Below are 21,778 nucleotides of genomic sequence, written 5' to 3' on the forward strand. Positions count from 1 at the left end.
AAAGTGAGAACAACTGTCATAATCCAGAATGATATTATCGCCATGCAGTAGAGTGCAGTAAAGCTGTGAGGATAGGGCGTGAGTCGTGCTTGGGTAGCTCAGTTGGTAGAGCACTTGCCCAAGAAAGGCAACGGTCCTGAGTTCGAGTCTCGGTCCCTCCCACAGTTTTAATCTGCCAGGAAGTTTCAACTGTTATAGTATTTGGAAGCTCACCTCAGATGGCCGACTAGTGAAATAAATAAGAAAAATAATAATAATAATTCTGTCAACTCATTCGCATTGCTTTCACTCGCTTATGAGATCTGAACTGATTTTCTTTGCTGTGCCTTTACTACCCCAAAATATCGCAACTCCTTCCTGGTTACTACTCTTACTACTCTGTAGAACTCTGTTGAATTCTACAATAAAAGTAATGAGTAGGAAATGCAAAGTATCTAAAGCAAATGTCGTAGTGTAATGTAGGAGGTGAGAGACTAGTAGAATTGCAGTACGTACGTCAACATTGTAGAAGTTACTGGTGTCATAAAACAGAAAAAAAATTGTTGACACGATCAGTGTGAATAATGGCCGCTAGGCTTTTGGGGCGATTTCGGTGGTTGTCACAGGTGTGCTCAGCGCCAACTGGGTCCTCACGGCAGTCGTATTGGCGCCAAATCTGAACTGCGCCAGCACCACGATGTAGGTCAGCATCGAAGACGTGAACTGTCAAAGTAAAGAACAGTTCGTTTTATAAAAAAACTACATGTAATAACATCTAAAAACAGTGCTATTATTATTATTATTGTTTACTGATTTTGTTATCACTGAATGCAACCGTATAAACAACAAGATATGCAAGGGTATCACAATCCCTATTACACAGTTGTTGAGGTTGTAGAAGGAAGATAGTGCACAAGGTTTTAGGTAGAAACAAATGTCCTGAAAACTACCACTTGCATGTTACACGTGAAACAAAATCGACCCACATGTTTCCATCTCTTGTGAATAATGACGTTTCTTACGTATAAAATGCAACAACAATTTTACTGTTACTAGTCACTTTATTCATAACCATCATCCGTTTCAAAGGTTTAAACCTCCATAATGAAGCGGATTTATGTGTGTTAACACGAGACGGGTTTATTCTGTTACGACTTTGGTATAACTTGTAACACTGGCGAGTGGTGAAACAAAACACTATTTCAGAACATGGGTTTGGGGAGGTGTTTTGCTAAAAATCAAACGTAAATGACAATGGGAAAATAAAACTAAAATAGACCACACGGGTATTCTATTTTAGTTGTTTTATTTTCACATTTACATATACGTTCGCTTTTTCGTCAAAAACCTCCCCAAAACCATGTTCTGAAATAGTGTTCAGTTTCACTATCAGGCAGTGCTACAAGTTGCCCCAAAGTCGTACAGAATACACTCCTGGAAATGGATAAAAGAACACATTGACACCGGTGTGTCAGACCCACCATACTTGCTCCGGACACTGTGAGAGGGCTGTACAAGCAATGATCACACGCACGGCACAGCGGACACACCAGGAACCGCGGTGTTGGCCGTCGAATGGCGCTAGCTGCGCAGCATTTGTGCACCGCCGCCGTCAGTGTCAGCCAGTTTGCCGTGGCATACGCAGCTTCGTCGCAGTCTTTAACACTGGTAGCATGCCGCGACAGCGTGGACGTGAACCGTATGTGCAGTTGACGGACTTTGAGCGAGGGCGTATAGTGGGCATGCGGGAGGCCGGCTGGACGTACTGCCGAATTGCTCAACACGTGGGGCGTGAGGTCTCCACAGTACATCGATGTTGTCGCCAGTGGTCGGCGGAAGGTGCACGTGCCCGTCGACCTGGGACCGGACCGCAGCGACGCACGGATGCACGCCAAGACCGTAGGATCCTACGCAGTGCCATAGGGGACCGCACCGCCACTTCCCAGCAAATTAGGGACACTGTTGCTCCTGGGGTATCGGCGAGGACCATTCGCAACCGTCTCCATGAAGCTGGGCTACGGTCCCGCACACCGTTAGGCCGTCTTCCGCTCACGCCCCAACATCGTGCAGCCCGCCTCCAGTGGTGTCGCGACAGGCGTGAATGGAGGGACGAATGGAGACGTGTCGTCTTCAGCGATGAGAGTCGCTTCTGCCTCGGTGCCAATTATGGTCGTATGCGTGTTTGGCGCCGTGCAGGTGAGCGCCACAATCAGGACTGCATACGACCGAGGCACACAGGGCCAACACCCGGCATCATGGTGTGGGGAGTGATCTCCTACACTCGCTGTACACCTCTGGTGATCGTCGAGGGGACACTGAATAGTGCACGGTACATCCAAACCGTCATCGAACCCATCGTTCTACCATTCCTAGACCGGCAAGGGAACTTGCTGTTCCAACAGGACAATGCACATCCGCATGTATCCTGTGCCACCCAACGTGCTGTAGAAGGTGTAAGTCAACTACCCTGGCCAGCAAGGTCTCCGGATCTGTCCCCCGTTGAGCATGTTTGGGACTGGATGAAGCGTCGTCTCACGCGGTCTGCACGTCCAGCACGAACGTTGGTCCAACTGAGGCGCCAGGTGGAAATGGCATGGCAAGCCGTTCCACAGGACTACATCCAGCATCTCTATGATCGTCTCCATGGGAGAATAGCAACCTGCATTGCTGCGAAAGGTGGATATACACTGTACTAGTGCCGACATTGTGCATGCTCTGTTGCCTGTGTCTATGTGCCTGTGGTTCTGTCAGTGTGATCATGTGATGTATCTGACCCCAGGAATGTGACAATAAAGTTTCCCCTTCCTGGGACAATGAATTCACGGTGTTCTTATTTCAATTTCCAGGAGTGTACAACAGTGTCGTGTTAACTCACTTAAATGCAGCTGATGATGGAGCTTTATACCTCTGAAACGCGTTGTGGGTATAAACAAACAGTGACTGGTAATAGTAAACTTTTCGTTTCATTCGATATCGTCAACAGTCACGGAGAAGCCTAACCTAAAATTGTCGTAATTAAATTTCATACGTAGCTGACAAAAGGCGCTCGACATTACAACCAGGAATTGTTGACGGAAAGTTGCTCAACCCTCTTGTCTATCTTTCTTGACATTATTTATCAGCTCTCATTAAACCTTTCGATCAACGTGCGATTAATGTGAGTGATCATTTCCCACTGTGACGATTCCCCACGTTGACAACCAGCTGAGCTGTACTTCACAGTACTCAAAGACTGGAAAGTTGTACAGGTCACACCATTAATCAAGAAAGGCAATAGGAGTAATTCACTAAATTAAACGCTCATATCATTAACGTCGATACGCAGCAGTATTGTGGAACATGTATTGTGTTCGAACATTGTTCTTGTGAAGCACAACTTGCTCCTTACTCACAAGAACTGTTGAATGATATTCGAAAGGGATTTCAAATTGATTCATTATTTCTAGATTTCCGGAAGGCTTTTAACACTGTACTTTACAAACGACTAATAGTCAAATTTTGTGCTTACGGAATATCGTCTAGCTTATGTGACTGGATACGTGATTTCCTGTCAGAGAGGTAATTGACGAAAAGTTGTTCAGAAAAAAGAAGTAATTTCTGACGTTCCCCTCTGCTGCTATCTATATAAACGACTTGGGAGACAATCTGAGCAGCCGTCTTAGGTTGTTTGTAGATTCTGATGTTTATCTTCTAGTAAAGCCATCAGAAGTTTGAAACAAATTGCAAAATGATTTAGATATCTGTTTGGTATGAAAATTGGCAATTGACCCTAAATAATGAAAAGTATGAGGTCATCCAGACGTATGCTAAGAGAAATCCAGTAAACCTCGGTTTCACTATAAACCAGTTAAATCTAAAGGCCTTAAATTCAACTAAATAGCTAGGAATCACAAATTATGACTAACTAAAATTGAAAAGAACGCATAGAAAATGTTGTGGGGAAGGATAACCAAAGATTCTGCTTCATTGGAGAACACTTAGAAGATGCAGTAGATCTACTACAGACATTGCGAACACTACTCTTGTGCCTTCTCTTTTGGAGTACTGCTGCCTGTTGTGGGATCCTTACCAAACAGGATTAACAGAGTATATCGAAAAAGTTCAGAGAAGAGCAGTACGTGCTGCACTATCGAGAAACAGTGGAGAGAGTGTCAATGAGATGATGCAGGATTTGGGGTGGACATAATTAAAAGGCAATGTTCTTTGTGGCGGAATCTTCTCACGAAATTTCAATCACCAGCTTTCTCCTCAGAATGAGAAAATATTTTTTTGACGCCGACTTACATAGGGAGAAAGGATCATCGTAATAAAATAAGGGAATCACAGGTCATATGGAGAGATATAGGTGTTTTTTTTTGTAACACCCCACCCCTCACTTAGCTGGTTTTGGCGTGTGTTCACCCCAACTAATTGACTAACAGATCAACAGAGAGTGCAAAAACTGCCGCAATATCGGATAACGCAAAAAAGTAATATGGCCCTGTGACTCCTGATTGAACTGCGGTGGCAGTGTTGACATTAATTTTTTCAGAATTGATCACTTTTAATTAAAAAGTGGTGCACATTGATGTTATATTCAGCTATTGAACACCAGATGCAAATATTGAACCTAAAATTAATTAAGAAAGTGACTTGGGATTTCAACTACTTGATTGAAAACAGATGCAGTCGATTAGCCCAAATTTATTTTAACTCCCGACCTTCAATCATCACATTACAAGACTCTCCTATCAGGCAGTGGTAATAAATTGCATTTGCGTGGAGTAAAGCGTGATAACTCAAAAGTAATTCCTATCGACTGATCTAGGAATAATGCGAAGTGTGAGAAGAATTCTACAATACACGGCCCATGAAACCCTCATGGAAACTTTGCCGACGTGATCCAACAAATTAATCAGTGACTGGAGATGGCGCGATATCACCGAGTACAGCTTAGTGGAGAGGCGTTGTTGTACAGACGTCGGCCGACCTCGTGGTGAAGCAAGGCTGCGCACTCCTAGCTATCTTGCTCAGTATCTAGCTGAACCAAAACTTCCTATCTCCAAGCTCAATTGTTTCATTTGATAGGTTCTAAACTGCAGAGATGCTCACTCTTTCCCAGGCAAGCTGAGTAAAAGAATGCCACGTCCGCACTCTAGGCAAGCTGGGAATGGAAGACCTCTACTGAGACTTGTGCCAGTCCGCCCTTCGCTTCGGTTTCCCCTCCACCAAAATCACTTACGCCAATTGCAGTGCAAGTCGCATTAATTACGCATCGCTTCCCAGTGCCGACCAATGCCTGCTCTGGGAAGTGCACAAATTCCTACAAAATTTCCCTTCCTCTTAACTTCTTCTATTTAGCTCCCCCCAGACTACCCATCAAGGTTAGCATCTGCACAAACACCAAGTTTTCCAGAATTCTGACTCCCAGGAGAGTACTTCAAATTCCTTGGTCCTATGTTCCCATCAGAGGCCGGCGTATTTCATGCTGTCGCCCTTCACCTCATTTACTTCAGGCTCTGCGGACCGTGAATTCAGCGTGAAGTTGCTGTAGTCACGAACACGCATATTTTGACCTCTGTTGACTGCTCTACCGTAGCTTTGCGCAGCTTTGTTGCATGTTTCACAGAAAACTGGACGACGGACATTTATTAACACGCGTACAAGTTCTACGTCTACTTTCCGGTACACCAGCATGGAGTCGGGGTCAACCACCCACTCACTGTCACTCATCTTAAGGTGGCTGGAGGCCGCGCCGTGTTACTACTTTTTCAGAGCCTGAGTCGCCTAAGCTGCCTATTGTGGCTTCCCTTCGCCGTTCCCCAGCCGGCCACGGTCAACTCTAAATGTTTCCCTGGGGTAAACTAACGTCCAGTAAATCGACTCGTTTCCACAGTTTCCATGTCGTGTGAATTACTTTAAAAACATCACCTGACATTAATTATTCCAATACGTCCATACTATACTCTTTGCAAGATGCATTGTGCCTTGTCAGTCATTTTTTGTTCAGCCCTACTGTTCGCTCAACGTGAGTTCGGTGATCTTTAATGACTTCATGTAAGGGGCATAGTTCTTGCCATCTTACAATTTTTTCCACACGCTGTTCGAAAGTGAAAGATTGGAGAACTATTGTGAAGGTGGCTGGATGAGTCCTCTGCTAGGCACTTGAGCGTGATTTGTGGTGTATACACGTACATGTAGTTGTAGATTAACTGGTTTGTGCTCCCTCATTTTGGATGACGTTCCGTTATTGATTCACAAATCTATCAGTTATGTCCCAAGAATTTAGCAAACAAAATAAATGTCGCGCGATGCATAATGTCTTTTGAATGCAAGTTTCTTATGCACTGAAGATACAAAGTAACTGATATAGGCAAGCGTATTGAAGCACAAAGATGTGTAAAGAGGCAGAATACGGCGCTGCGGTCGGCAACGCCTGTATAAGACAAGTGTCTGGTGCAGGTTATCAAGATTTATGTGTGTTTGAACGTGGTGTTATAGTCGGCGCACAAGAACATCTCCTAGGTAGTATTGAAGTGCGGAATTTTCCGTATGACTATTTCACGAGTGCGTCTTGAATATCAGGACTCCGGAAAAATATCGATCTCTGACTTTGTTTCTGCCGGAAAAAGATCCTGCAAGAACCGGACCAACGACGACTGAAGGGAATCGTTCAGCGTGACAGGAGTACAATCCTTCCACAAATTTCTGCAGATTTCAATGCTAGCACCTCAACGAGCGTCAGCGTGCGAACCTTTCGGCGAAACATCATCGATATTGGCTTTCGGAGGCGAAGGCCCGCTCGTGTACCGTTGATGACTGCACGACAGAAAGATTTGCGCCTCGCCTGGGCCCGTCAACACCGACATTAGACTGTTGATGACTGAAAACATGCTGCATGGTCGGACGAGTCTCGTTTCAAATTGTATCGAGCGGATGGACGCGTACGAGTATGGAGACAACCCTCATGAATCTATGTGCTCTGCATGTCAGCAGGTGACTGTTCAAGGAGGTGGAAGCTGTGTAATGGTGAGGGGCGTGTGCAGTTGGAGTGATATGGGGCCCCTCATCGTCTAGGTACGACACTGACAGATGACACGTACCTAAGCAACCTGTCTGATCACCTGCATCCATTCATGTCCATTGTGCATTCCGACGCACTTGGGCAACTCCAGCAAGACAATGCGAAACGCCACACGTCCAGAATTGCTACAGAGTGGCTCCAGAATACTCTTATGAGTTTAACCACCCCAAACATGAACATTATTCATCATTTCTTGCACGCCTTGCAACGTGCTGTTCACAAAATTCACAAAAGATCTCCACCCCCATCGTACTCTTACGGATTTATGGACAGCCCTGCAAGATTCATGGCGTCAGTTCTTTCCAACACTACTTCAGACATTAGTCGAGTCCCTGCTACGTCGTGTTGCGGCACTTACGCCTGCTCGCGGGGGCCCTACACGATTTTAGGCAGGTGTACCAGTTTCTTTGGCTCTTCGGTGTACTATGCGGATGCCAGCGAATCTCCAAGTTAGTCTCGCGAGCAGTGAAATAATGTTAATTAATAATTGACGAAGGGCCTGGACTTCTCTCGTAACTACACAAACCAAGAAAAGTTTTGCATTAAACGTTTTATTTTGAAATTGATGGAGCAGCAAAGGAAAAATTAGATCTGAGGAATGCGTGTGTATTCATCTTCAACGTGTCCAGACCACAAAATAAAAGAAGAAACATTTGTGTAAAGACAAAAGTCGTCTGTTTTCCACGACAAAGGTCAATATGTGGTGGAACGTCCTATTTACTCCGATACTGCACTGAATCCATAGATGCATGTGGGACCATCACGTCAGCCCTGGTTCAAATTTTCCTACTCCGCAATGACGATTCTGGGTAAGTCGTGCAGAGTGAGTGGTCATTGGCGACGGCCAGAAACATCTCATTTCAGTCGAACCTTCACATGTTCGTTTGGGTTCATGTCCATTCTGGTGATCCTAGCATGCCGAAGGAAAATGTTCAGGAGAACACCACATTGAGCACTCGAGTTATCATCCATAAAGATGAAATTGTCACGCACAGTGGTGGTGATCTGTCTCATTATTGGTTGCAGAATGTCCCCCCTGTACTGTAAAGCTGTGAGATAGCCCTGAACAACGAGAAGTGTATCGTGGCCCCATGTAATACCACTACAGAACATCACTCCACCACCACCTTGTTACGTTTGCAGGACAAAGTGTTGAAGGCGTTCGATATCACTGGGTTGTATCCAAACATGTTGTCTGCGAATACAAACACGTTGTCTGATAACGTCAGGGTACAAGTTTCTTCCGTAACCGTAAACAACACACGACGCCAATCCTGCGGTGTCCATTTTGCATGGTTTATTGCCCATCTGTAAAGTAGTCCGACGTCTTCTGGTGTGCGGATTGGTGCTCGCCATAGTCTTCGGGAATAGAGGTTCGAATCATGCAGTTATGGGAAACGTGACGTGCTGTAGATTCTTCGAAAGCCGAATTCAATCTGGACCATTCAGTCAGCGTTTGCTCTGACTCACAAGTCATCTTGTGCTCCTTTCGGCCGTGGATGGCGAGTGCGGTGTAGGTCCTTAACAATGGCCCTGAACAGGAATCGATGCCACATCCACATCACATCATTTTGACTCCGGTGAACATGTCGAAAAACTAAAATGTTTGACAAGTCTTCTGCTCGCAACGCGATGATATGGATCCGTTCATTGCCGCTGTTTTCCTTCGTGGCGTGAGGCATTTTCACTCTACGATTCCAAAGACGTCTCTATCGCGTTCCTGCTAGAGCTTTACTTTCAGCTGAAGCTATTCGAGCGCGGCATTCTACCCGTAGGTAGCGATCGTGGTAGCTGTGTGTACGTCTACAAGGACTTGAGGGATGATTTTTCCCCTCAGTACTGGAACAGTCATAACATCAGCACAACTACATGACATATCAAGGTTGTTGCAGCACATTTGTTGAGGTGTATATAAAAGCTCAAAACGTTTTTAATTAAAATAGGTTCTGATTCGTTACACATGGTGGTCAGAAACAGTCGGAAAAGATTGTAAGGATGTTGCAGGGGAGACTGTGCTGAGAAATAGTTGTTAAGGAAAAAATTCGATACGTTGAGCCGTTTCCGATTTATTTAGCATTGAAGTTTGCCAGTCAGGTCGTCGCGCGACCAAAGTGCAGCATTTTACCAGTGACAGTTTCATCAAACTTGTTCGTCGTTTGGTTTCGTCAAACCGAACAAACATAGTTTTTGCTCATCTAGCTTAAACTTACCACTTCCGAAAAAGGTTTATCTTAAACGTTAATCAGCATTTGAACACGTAATTCACGGACTGACAGGTAACTGTTCTGTGCGTCTCCGCATTTTAGCACGCGCAAGTGCTTGAACTTGAAAGTGCAAACGACCTGATCGGCTAACTTCAGTGCTCAAGAACTCGGAAATGGCGAAATGTATCGAATATTTTTCTTAAAAATTGTTTCTCGGCACAACCTCCTCTGAAACGCTCTTAGAAGCTTTTCAGTCTGTTGCCGACCACCCTATACATGACGGGAATTGGAAATAACCGACGGATTGTGGGGTGTAAGAATTATTGAAAAACCTTTTACCAGTACATCTGATTTATCACAATTGCTGGATGATCTTCCTAACTTTCTCAGTAAGAAGCGAATGTAACTTTGTCTAAGGCAGTCGGGGTTCACATTGCGGGAGTAGGGGGAGGGGGAGAGGAATTCATTTCCGTTCACGCACGAGCTGTAAAGAAGCATGCAACTATTCAACTATTGTTGGTTTACTGATACAATTGTACCTTGAGGAGATCCAGAGAGAAATTTAGCCCGTGAAAGGCGGGTTCCTGCTTGGCTGCTCCACGTATTTATCACTGTATATTTAATTTTAGGGAAGATATATGTGTGCAATATAGTTTAACGATTTATTACTTTGTTACACGAAGAGATATCGTTATCTACACTACTAGCCATTAAAATTGCTACACCACGAAGATGACGTGCTACAGGCGCGAAATTTAACCGACAGGAAGAAGATGCTGTGATATGTAAATGATTAGCTTTTCAGAGCATTCACACAAGGTTGGAGCCGGTGGCGATACCTACAACGTGCTGACGTGGGGAAAGTTTCCAACCGATTTCTCATACACAAACAGCAGTTGACCGGCGTTGCCTGGTGAAACGTTGTGATGCCTCGTGTAAGGAGGAGAAATGCGTACTATCACGTTTCCGACTTTGATAAAGGTAGGATTGTAGCATATCGTGATTGCGGTTTATCGTATCGCGACATTGCTGCTCGCGTTGGTCGAGATCCAATGACTGTTAGCAGAATATGGAATCGGTGGGTTCAGGAGGGTAATACGGAACGCCATGCTGGACCCCAACGGCCTCGTATCACTAGCAGCCGAGATGACAGGCATCTTACCCGCATGGCTGTAACGGATCGTGCAGCAACGTTTCGATCCCTGAGTCAGCAGATGGAGACATTTGCAAGAACAAATCGACGACGTTTGCAGTAGTATGGACTATCAGCTCCGAGACTATGGCTGCGGTTACCCTTGACGCTGCACCCCAGACAGGAGCGGCTGCGATGGTGTACTCAAAGACGAACCTGGGTGCACGAATGGCAAGCCGTCATTTTTTCGGATGAATCCAGGTTCTGTTTACAGCATCTTGATGGTCGCATCCGTGTTTGGCGATATCGCGGAGAACACACATTGGAAGCGTGTATTCGTCATCGCCATACTGGCGTATCACCCGGCGTGATGGTATGGGGTGCCATTTGTTACACGTGTCCTTCACCTCTAGTTCGCATTGACGGTACTTTGAACAGTGGACGTTACTAAATGAAACAATAAGTTTACTGTTACCAGTCACTGTTTATTTGTTTCCACGACGCGTTTCGAAGGTTTAAACCTCCATCATCAGGTGGATATACATCAGTTAATATGGCATTTGTGTGTATGTGTTGTGTTACGATTTCTTAGGAGGAATTTGTGACACTGTTCACATGTTCATGTGATGTGTTACGACTGTGAAAGGATCCTGTGACCACTGGAGACAGTGTCACAAATTCCTCCTAAGAAATCGTAACACAACACATACACACAAATGCCATATTAACTGATGTATATCCACCTGATGATGGAGGTTTAAACCTTCGAAACGCGTCGTGGAAACAAATAAACAGTGACTGGTAACAGTAAACTTATTGTTTCATTTAATGTCAATAACAGTCACGGTAAAGCCTAACCTAAAAATGTTCGCATTTAAAGTGGACGTTACATTTCAGATGTGTTACGATCCGTGGCCCTACTCTTCATTCGATATCTGTGAAACCCTACATTTGAGCAGGATAATGTACGGCCGCATGTTGCAAGTCCTGTACGGGCCTTTCTGGATACAGAAAATGTTCGACTGCTGTCCTGGCCAGCTCATTCCCCAGATCTCTCACCAACTGAAATTGTCTGGTCAATGGTGGCAGAGCAACTGGCTCGTCACAATACGCCAGTCACTACTCATGATGAACTGTGGTATCGTGTTGCAGCTGCATGGGCAGCTGTACCTGTACACGCCATCCAAGCTCTGTTTGACTCAATGCCCAATCGTATCAAGGCCGTTATTACAGCCAGAGGTGGTTGTTCTGGGTACTGATTTCTCAGGATCTATGCACCCAAATTGTGTGAAAATGTAATCACATGTGAGTTGTAGTATAATATATTTGTCCAATGAATACCCGTTTATCATCTGCATTTCTTTTTGGTGTAGCAATTTTAATGGCCAGTGGTGTACTTGCGCCAACGCAATTACCAGCAACGCCTACGTAAACTCCGGTCATCCTACTGAATGGTGCATGCATATAAAGGACCACATGAAGATCTAAGATTCGTTAAATTCACAAATACCTAGCGGTAGGATGTGAGTCACAGGTCAAGTATCTAATGTACTTTTTATTTCACAGACTTTGTTAGTCCAAACAGTTCGCGGTACACCAGTGAACTTAGTGAATAAAAAAGTCGGTTCACACTTCGGCTAAAGCGATTTAGCTCAGGTTATTAAATCGCATGGTGGCTGGGAGTGAACCACAAGCGTCCCACAAACCCTCGTCACTATCTGCAATAAATATATCAGTAAACTGATTGCCCTAAACACATGTTAAATGAAGTGAAATTAACGGCAGGAGTACTAATCATAGAGCCACCTGTACTGGTACAAAGCCAGGCACCCTAACTGCAGCAGCATAAAGAAAGCCAAGTTCAAAAATCGCACACCCACGCGAAATTTACACCCAAGTCGGTTAAATAAATTAATGTGTCACATCAGTACTTGACCGCAGTACAGCAGAGCCGAATTACTAAGAAAATGGAGCTGATTCCAATTACAACCCCTTTGTCCAACAGCACATTAGGAGCATGCCAAAAGCCTGCCTTCCTCAGCAAGTCACGGAAGTCAGTGCCTCTCTCCACTCTCTACACCTACGTCTACATCTATACTCTGCGGCCACTGTGATGTGTTAAAAACCATTCAAAAGACAAGATCACACAAAATATTTTGTTTATTCAAGACAGTGATTTCAACATTCTGAGCTGCCATCTTCAGGTCTGAAACCTTTTTTTGGCAGAAAAGCATGTTAATTTACGCTGATGCTCATGTACAAGATGTCAGATGGATAAAACTCGACAACTGTGAGGTATATGGCAGAAGGTACGTCCCACTGCATAAGACAGTAGGGCGTTTCCCCTTTCCTTTCACATATGGAACGCGGAAAGAATGATTGTTGAAATGCCTCTGTGCCTGCTTATTCTCTGTGTGAAGTGAAGAGTGGAAACCACAAAATGTGTTTTTGTATGTCCATCCATCTGATTGGAGGTTTAGGGACTTCGGACATTCACTTATGCAATAAAATGGAACAATGGAACACCTATAGCCGTCCTTATGATATTATATATTATATTGCTATCAGTTTCGGTGCTTCATTATACCATCTGCAGACCTTAACTGACGCCGAGAGTGTTAACTCTAGTCATACACACAATTCATCAGTGGGGAACATATATGAACTGCTTTTCGGAGACTACCTGTAACAACGATGTTGCGTCTTCAACCATCAACTACCAACTCAAAGAAACCGATAATGTGGCGGTAAGTGCCCCCCCCCCCCTCCCCCCCACAGGGCCGCCATTAGCTGGTTAGAGACATAACATCGTTGTTGTAGCTAATCTGCGAAAACCAGTTCATAGATGTTGGTCACCGATGAATCGTGTATAGGACTGGAGTTAACGTCTTAAGCGTCACTTAAGACCCGAAGATGTGTACTAATGCACCGAAACTGGTAGTCATGTAGTAACTTCGCAAGGACGGGTGTAGGTGTTTCATTTCATTACAATATGTGTGGGTGCACCATCAAGCTGAAAACGAATATCGTCCAGTGTCCACTGGTACATCTTCCAAGAACTACACCAGCGTATCATACTGGAGAACCATGTGCTAATGTGAAAGTTAAAAACGTGAATAAATTTTTCTATGAAATCTTCTCTGTGTGTAGACCACATCAAATCAGAGCTTAAACTCGAGCTTTCGGAGGTTAACACTATCTTCTTCATCAGAAGATGACGGACAGGAGTAAGGTCTGCTCCCCTCGTAGCAGCTTTGAAGGTAGCTGTTGGCTGAGTGACATCGCTTGGAATTCTAACTTGTGTTGGTGGTGGCATGACCTGGAGGGCCGTATTTGCACGTGCAAGTGCAGGAAATCTTTAATGTGGCTGTAACCACCCATCCTCTCCAGAGCTGCCTTAAGGGGGCAGAAGATGAAAGGAGACTATCCCCAGGTTTTTGCTTGTTTTTCTTTGAAGACGCTCATTAACGATTTCCTGCACTGTAGGTGATGTCACGGCCAATAGAAGCTGGAATCCCAAGTGACGTCACCTGACCAATAACAAGCTTGAACGTCACTATAAAGGAAGCAGATTTCACGCTTGGTAGTTTGTCACCTCCCCATGCCTCTTTGTCCATCTCCTGTTACCCCTCTCCCTGTCAATCTACTTGTCACCCCTCTCTCTGCCCATCTGCTCCTTCCCCCTATGTCCATCTGCTCCTTCCCATTCTGACCATTTCCTGTTCCATCCCACTAATTAAATCTCATCTTCCCCTCTCTTTGTCCATCTCCTTCTCCCCTCCCTTTGTCCATCTCCTTCTCTTCCCTCTCTTTGTCCATCTCCTCCTACCCATCTCTATCCATCTCCTCATCCCCCTCTCCCTGTTCACCACCTTCTCCTCTATCCTGTCTATACCCATCTCCTTTCTTTTCTCACTCCCATCTCCTACTCTCCCCTCTCTCTGTCCATTTCCTACTCTCCCTCTCCTCTAGTTTTTTACTCCTCTCCTCTCTCTGCCCATCTCCTCCTACCCCTCTCTCTGCCCATCTCTTCCTCCCCACTGTGTCTATCGATCTTCTCCTTTTTCCTTTCTGTGCCCATCTCTGCTGTCCTCTCTCTCTTTCCATTCGACTCCCCCTCTCCCACTGTCCAACCCCTTCCTCCCTATCTTTGTCCCTCTCCTTCTCCCCCCTTCTTTTCCACATTATTACCCCCACCCGAATAGGAGGCCGGTGGTTCTACCTCACAGTGTTCCTTTCCAGATAGTAACTGTAACAGGCAGTCAAATTAAAATCTAACATGTGCCACGTGCGGACAAGGAGTGGGGGTGGTGGTGGTGGTGGAGGGGTGATGGAGGAAACGGACAGAGAGAGGAAGTGGAAGAGATGGCCAGAGAGGGGAAGGAGTAGATGGACAGAGAGAGAGAGATGGGCAAGGAGGAGATGGACTAATAGATGACTGGAAGACATACATATCGGGGCAATGCTGGGCACTCACCTAGTGTATTTTATTAGAATAATTGTTGCAGGATACATTCTTTGGTGTTTTGTATTCTTAAAGTACTGTCCACTGGTAAGAAATGTTTTACTGTGCCTCACGGTACAATCATTTTCATAACACGTTAGTAGATATACTTTGGCTTCACAGTTGGAAAATTTTAATATGAAGTTTAGCAGAACTTCAAAAAAATGGTTCAAATGGCTCTGAGCACTATGGGACTTAACTTCTGAGGTCATCAGCCCCATCGAACTTAGAACTTCTTAAACCTAACTAACCTAAGGACATCACACACATCCATGCCCGAGGCAGGATTCGAACCTGCGACCGTAGCGGAGCAGAACTTCCTTTCATTCTTTTCTGTTTGAAAAAGCCTAGTAATGACATTCTTAGTCGATAGTTAATTTACCTGTTACCTTTTAAAGAGACATAGTTAAATCACAAGCTGTGAGACAATGTGCAAATTGAAGGGAGGTGTTAACGTAACAAAGGATCTCACACTGAGGAGTATAACTGTGACATCCACCAAATAACGACACAGGGTAGTTTCTGTTTTAACACAACTAAAAAAATTTATTTGTTATGTGCAAGTGCCTAGAAGTGGCACGAAAGCAAACCAGTATTTCTCTTGAAATGTAGGTGGAACTGTTAAAGGTAAGCCAGTGGTGAAGTCTTGTACACCCACTACAATTTTTACACCAGACATTCCTCCCTGTTAACTATTTCTTGATGCCTCCATGTGGGTACGCTATCAATCTGTCCCTTATTTTAGTCAGGATGTGCTATAAATGACTTATCCTTGGTTCAGCTCATTATGTCTTCATGTTGGCAATGCAGATGTAAATAATTTCGGATACCGTCTAGAGAGAATTTCTGTAATGAAAATTTTTCACGCACATATATGTAAACATGAAATTGCTTAACTGTTTCTGCATCAACAAACATTTCTCAGCCTGAACTAGACAAAAAACATTGTTTTTTTTGTTTCGAAGCGTCAGCTATAGGACCGAGGAAGCTTTTACTTAAAAAAAAAGAAAATAAAGAACGACACAGCACATTCTTATAATATCACGACACACTGATTCGATGATCAACTGTTTTGTCCATCAAAGTTGTCGAGACATTCGTATAATCGCCACTAGATTTATGTTCTAGTACTTACCGATGACATGAATTTTCTGTTGACGTCTACGACCCCGGCGAAACTTATAAGTGGCTGATTAAGCTTCACAGCGTGAAGAAATTTATGGAACTGTAAAAAATTTCACAGTCAACTCAGACACTGTTAGTTGTGAAACTAACGCACAAATTACATAACATTATTTATAGAGGCAAGAGAAGAAAGAAAAATTCCAAAAAACGTAGTACAGTCCTGCAACGTTACAATGAAAAAAATACATTTCTTTTGTTGCAGTCACACCAAAAACATAGTACGATGGGTACACATAATTTTGTATTTATCTTCTCGAAAAAAGTTACATAATTATTGTATTTGTTTGTTTTCAGTTACTTGTCGGTAGTCCTGTTATACGTTTCAATCCTGTGCCAGAGTACCGCAACATAAAAATGCACTGCAACTTTCCACTTTATTAAGGAGAATGTTAACTTCACTCGTCGAACTCATGTGTGAAGACATTATGACGTGTATTCGCTGTATCGAAAACGACAGGAGCCATGTATTGATCTTTCGAATTTTGTGATATTTCGCGACGCTACTGCAGTAGCCATTCTAACAGACGAACTGAAAGAGCAGCTCATAAAATCATCAGTTGCTTTATTGGTGTAAATAACGCCAGACAAACTCGACGAGGGCAGACTACAGGCAACAGAGTACGGAGAAAGTGTGTGCTTTACCATATTTAGACGTGTCCGACATCAAAAAACAACATAGTTTCGGGAGATGTCGGACGTTTGCCGGCTGTGGTGGCCAAGCGGTTCTAGGAGCTACAGTCTGGAATCGCGAGACCGCTGCGGTCGCAGGTTCGAATCCTGCCCCGGGCATGGATGTGTGTGATGTCCTTAGGTTAGTTAAGTTTAAGTAGTTCTAAGTTCTAGGGGACTGATGACCTTAGAAGTTAAGTCCCATAGTGCTCAGAGCCATTTTAACCATTTTTTATATCGGACTTCCGCCAAAACTAAATACGGAATAACACAGATACTAATACTAATATTCGTTACAGTGTAGGGAGGAAGAAAGGTCCCAGTCTGATTAATTTTTGCTCTGAGACATCTAGGAGGTCAATAGTCATGTCATAATGAAAAGCTAACTTCTCATTTAGTATCTGTGTACATAATGCGCACAGTGTTTCTGCCGAAAATAGGTGACCCAAGAGCTATACTTACTTAAATACCAGATTCCAATGACTATACTATGCAATAGTTGTAAATGGTTCTGTATATCAGTTTTATTAACATTTCTCATCTGACACTATTCTTTCCACACTTTTGAAATTGACACACAGTACTTTCTTTGCAGTAACCAAATGAGTATAATGGCACGAAGATATTAAGCAACTAGGAAAAGTAATGTCTATAACATATTATGTCATTCAGCTTCTAAGGGCAGTATATTATGTTACGTGTGTCAGGACAGACAACTTTGCTTACATACGCTGTCGTTAGTCATAGTCTAAATTTTCAGGCTTATGACAAATATCCAAACTGCCTTCATAATGCAGAAATGAGTAATAAAGAAGATAAAAAATTGACAGATGCATAGCTCTGCGTAAATGACAAACTTTGACTTACTTTTGAATGTTATTTAAAGAAAAATGTTGCTAACTATGTTAAAAATAATACAGTACGTAGTCCTACATGAGGACAGAGTTTACACATTTTCAATGAAAAGAAATGAGACGTTACAATATGTAATAATATCCAACTCGTGTTATTTCTGGTTATGACGAAAAACAGGCATACGTGACGTTGTGTTGTTTCCGGACGTGGGACACTTCAAAATTAGCTCTGTGGTCTGGTTTCCGTGGTTTGTCACCGTCGACTTTAACGTAGACTCTGTACCACAGCACACGTTGGCGCAATTTTCACATAAAGGGAAAAAAATCATGCTTCGCGTAGGTTCGGACATGGTACTACTGCTACTATACACAACCAAATAATCAACGATTACATTGCATCGCAAGTGGCTATTTCAACATTAACATAGCACATTGTTAGATCCTTTCGTAAAGTTGATAGGTCCTCTCAATCAAAGTACGCTACTGGCCATTAAAATTGCTACACCAAGAAGAAATGCAGATGACAAACGGGTATTCATTGGACAAATATATTATATTAGAACAGACATGTGATTACATTTTCACGCAATTTGGGTGCACATATCCTGAGAAATCAGTACCCAGAACAACCACCTCTGGCAATAATAAAGGCCTTGATACGCCTGGGCATTGAGTCAAACAGAGCTTGGATGACGTGTACAGGTACAGCTGCCCTTGCAGCTTCAACAACATACCACAGTTCATCAAGAGTAGTGACTGGCGTATTGTGACGAGCCAGTTGCTCGGCCACCATTGACCAGACGTTTTCAATTGGTGAGAGATCTGGCCAGGGCAGCAGTCGAATATTTTCTGTATCCAGTAAGGCCCGTACAGGACCTGCAACATGCGGTCGTGCATTATTCTGCTGAAATGTAGGTTTTCGCATGGATCGAATGAAATGTAACGTCCACTGTTCAAAGTGCCGTCAATGCGAACAAGAGGTGACCGAGACGTGTAACCAATGGCACCCCATACCATCACACCGGATGATACGCCAGTGTGGCGATGATCAATACACGCTTCCAATGTGCGTTCACCGCGATGTCGCCAAACACGGATGCGACCATCGTGATGCTTAAACAGAACCTCGATTCATCCAAAAAAATGACGTTTTTCCAGTCGTGCACCCAGGTTCGTCTTTGAGTACACCACCGCAGGCGCTCCTGTCTGTGGTGCAGCGTCAAGGGGAACCGCAGCCATGGTCTCCGAGCTGATAGCCCACGCTGCTGCAAACGTCGTAGAACCGTTCGTGAAGATGGTTGTTGTTATGCAAACGTTCCATCTGTTGATTCAGGGATCGCTAGTGATACGAGGCCGCTGGGATCCAGCACGGTCTTCCGTATTTCCCTCCTGAATCCACTGATTCCATATTCTCCTAACAGCCATTGGATCTCGACCAACGCGAGCAGCAATGTCGCAATACGACAAACCGCAATCGCGATAGGCTGCAATCCGACCTTTATCAAGGTCGGAAACGTGATGGTATGCATTTCTCCTCCTTACACGAGGCATCACAGCAACGTTTTTACCAGTCAACGCTGGTCAACTACTGTTTGTGTATGACAAATCGGTTGGAAACCTTCTTCATGTCAGTACGTTGTAGGTGTCGCCACCGGCTTGAACCTTGTGTAAATGCTCTGAAAATATAATCATTTGTATATCACAGCATCTTCTTCCTGTCGCTTAAAGTTCGCGTCTGTAACACGTCATCTTCGTGGTGTAGCAATTTTAATGGCCAGCAGTGTAGCAACAGATAAGAATTACGTCCGAGATTGCAATGAATTGAAGATATAACGAGCTGCTCCTTCAATTCGTCAGCAAGGAAGACTACTTCAGTTTAGTGTGGAACGATCACAAACGTCGATATACACAGATCAGATAAACATTATGACCACCATCCACCTAGAGTTGGATGCCGGCTGGTGGTGTAGCAACAAAAGTATATAAGCGGAGCAGTCACGGTTGGGGGATCACCCTAGCGAAGATGTGGGATGGAGATGGGGAAATCCATTGAGATAAGCGAGTTTGAGAAAGGGCAGATTATTATTACGCAGAGCCTGTGAAAGAGTATCTCGACGTGCTACTGTTGTGAGTATCTACGAAAAGAGGTTGAAATACAGTGAAACTTTCGCTAAGTGTTAAATGGTTGGACGTCCACGACTATTCACAGAACTTGGCGCTTTTTAAAGGAGAACTGGTGGTGACCTGTGTGCCATCTCTGGCGAAAGAGCACAATGCCGGTGCACATACAAGTGTTTCGGAACATACTGTTCATCGTCGGATTCGGACGTCGATCAATGGAAAGGTGTCGGCTCTTGGTGTGAATCACATTTTTGCCACACTAGATCGATGGTCACCTACACAAACGCCGTCATCAATGGTGAACAGCTCCTCGTAACGTACAGCGCGCCACCATCGCAGGCTGATGGGAGCAGTATTAGGCAATGCGCTTGAAAAGGAACCTGTGATGGTAATCGAAGACACGCTGACAGCTGCGATACCCGCTTCCCTTCATGCTTGATATCTTCGCTGAAGGCGAAGTCATCATTTAGCAGTATAATTATCCGTGTCTCAGAGCCAAAACCTCGCTACCGTGGTTTGATGAGCGTTACAGAGAAAGCTACTTTCATGTCTCGGCGAACATATTCGCTTGATGTAAATCCTATCGCACTCATATGGGTCGCTATCGGGCGCCATCACCGCCTACGCAAATCAGCTGCCCGTTATTTACACAAAGTACAAGACCTGTTGTTAGATATCTAATGCCACATACCTCCACAAACCAAACAACAGATAGTCGGCTCTCTGATACACAGAATCAGTTATGTATTTCGTTGGAAAGACGGACAGAAAAGTTATTAAGCAGGTGATCATAATATTTTGACTCATCAGTGTACGGCTCCTGCCGTTTTCGATACAACGTGTACGAGTCATAATGACGTCGCACTTGAGTTTGACGGAGTGAACTTAACGTCCTCGCTTTATCTATGGCTAGAGCCATTTTGTTTTTTTTCGTCTAGCGACGTTTTGCGGTACACTGACGTGGGGATTTCGACGGTCCTGTAAACAAATAAAAAATTAAGTAGTACAGTGCATATTACACGCTGTAGATTAACATGGCACCTTCAGTTAAAATCAAGATTCAGGAAATGTATAAAGAAGAGAGCACGGAGAACACTACTACAAAACCTGCAGCTTTCCTTCCCCTTGCAGGCAACATTTCGTTTAAAATAGCAAGAATCACCTGCAGATTTCAGATCAAAGCGATTTACGGTCCAACATCTGAAAATGAAGACCTTTTGCTGTCAGTGAAAGATGACTTGTTATTGTGGAAGGCCGGAATTAACAAAATATCTTGTCAGTGTGGTAGTGATTACATAGGACAGCCCACACGTGCTGTGAAAGAAGGCTGCACTGAACATTAACGTTGCACTCGCCTTTTCGAGCCAAGCAAGTCCTCTATTGCTGAACGCCGTATATTCACTGGACATTCAATGGAGTATGATAAAACTATGATTCCGACAGCATCAACATCTTTTTGAGACTCTATTAATAAAGAATCGGTTGAAATAGGACTGGCAAAAAAAGCCGATGAACCGTGATGGCAGCTACCATTTGGATAGTGCATGGAACCCCATCGTCTCCAAGATTTGTTCTAAATGAAGAGTGCTCCAACGGCCATGGCGAGCGGTGATGCAAGAGGATAGTTGAGTACTGCGGTTCCCCCAGCGAGGGCTCGGCCGTCAGGAAGTGTATCCGACTATCAAATTCATTTTGATGCATCCACTGAGTACTCACAGCGCGCTGGATGTTGCGGAACGGAGCTAGTCTTCGTCAGTCTTCGATAGCTCACCTGAAGATGATTGACAGATGGCCAGTTGTCATATGGTGAGATACACTCCTGGAAATGGAAATAAGAACACCGTGAATTCATTGTCCCAGGAAGGGGAAACTTTATTGACACATTCCTGGGGTCAGATACATCACATGATCACACTGACAGAACCACAGGCACATAGACACAGGCAACAGAGCATGCACAATGTCGGCACTAGTACAGTGTATATCCACCTTTCGCAGCAATGCAGGCTGCTATTCTCCCATGGAGACGATCGTAGAGATGCTGGATGTAGTCCTGTGGAAAGGCTT

The 21,778-nt window shown here is 44.2% G+C and overlaps 1 protein-coding gene across 1 annotated transcript in view; it reads right to left on the reverse strand.

The window, feature by feature from the left end:
- Nucleotides 1–570: 570 nt before the first annotated feature.
- The window catches only part of LOC126267878 (gustatory and odorant receptor 63a-like), a 127,820-nt gene continuing 106,612 nt past the window's right edge, over nt 571–21,778 (reverse strand). Inside the window, exon 6 of the mRNA XM_049973188.1 lies at nt 571–702. Coding sequence (XP_049829145.1) covers nt 571–702 — 132 coding nt within the window. The remainder of the gene's footprint in view (nt 703–21,778) is intronic.

The sequence above is a fragment of the Schistocerca gregaria genome, chromosome 4 (genome assembly GCF_023897955.1).
Source record: "Schistocerca gregaria isolate iqSchGreg1 chromosome 4, iqSchGreg1.2, whole genome shotgun sequence".
Taxonomy (NCBI): Eukaryota; Metazoa; Arthropoda; class Insecta; order Orthoptera; family Acrididae; genus Schistocerca; species Schistocerca gregaria.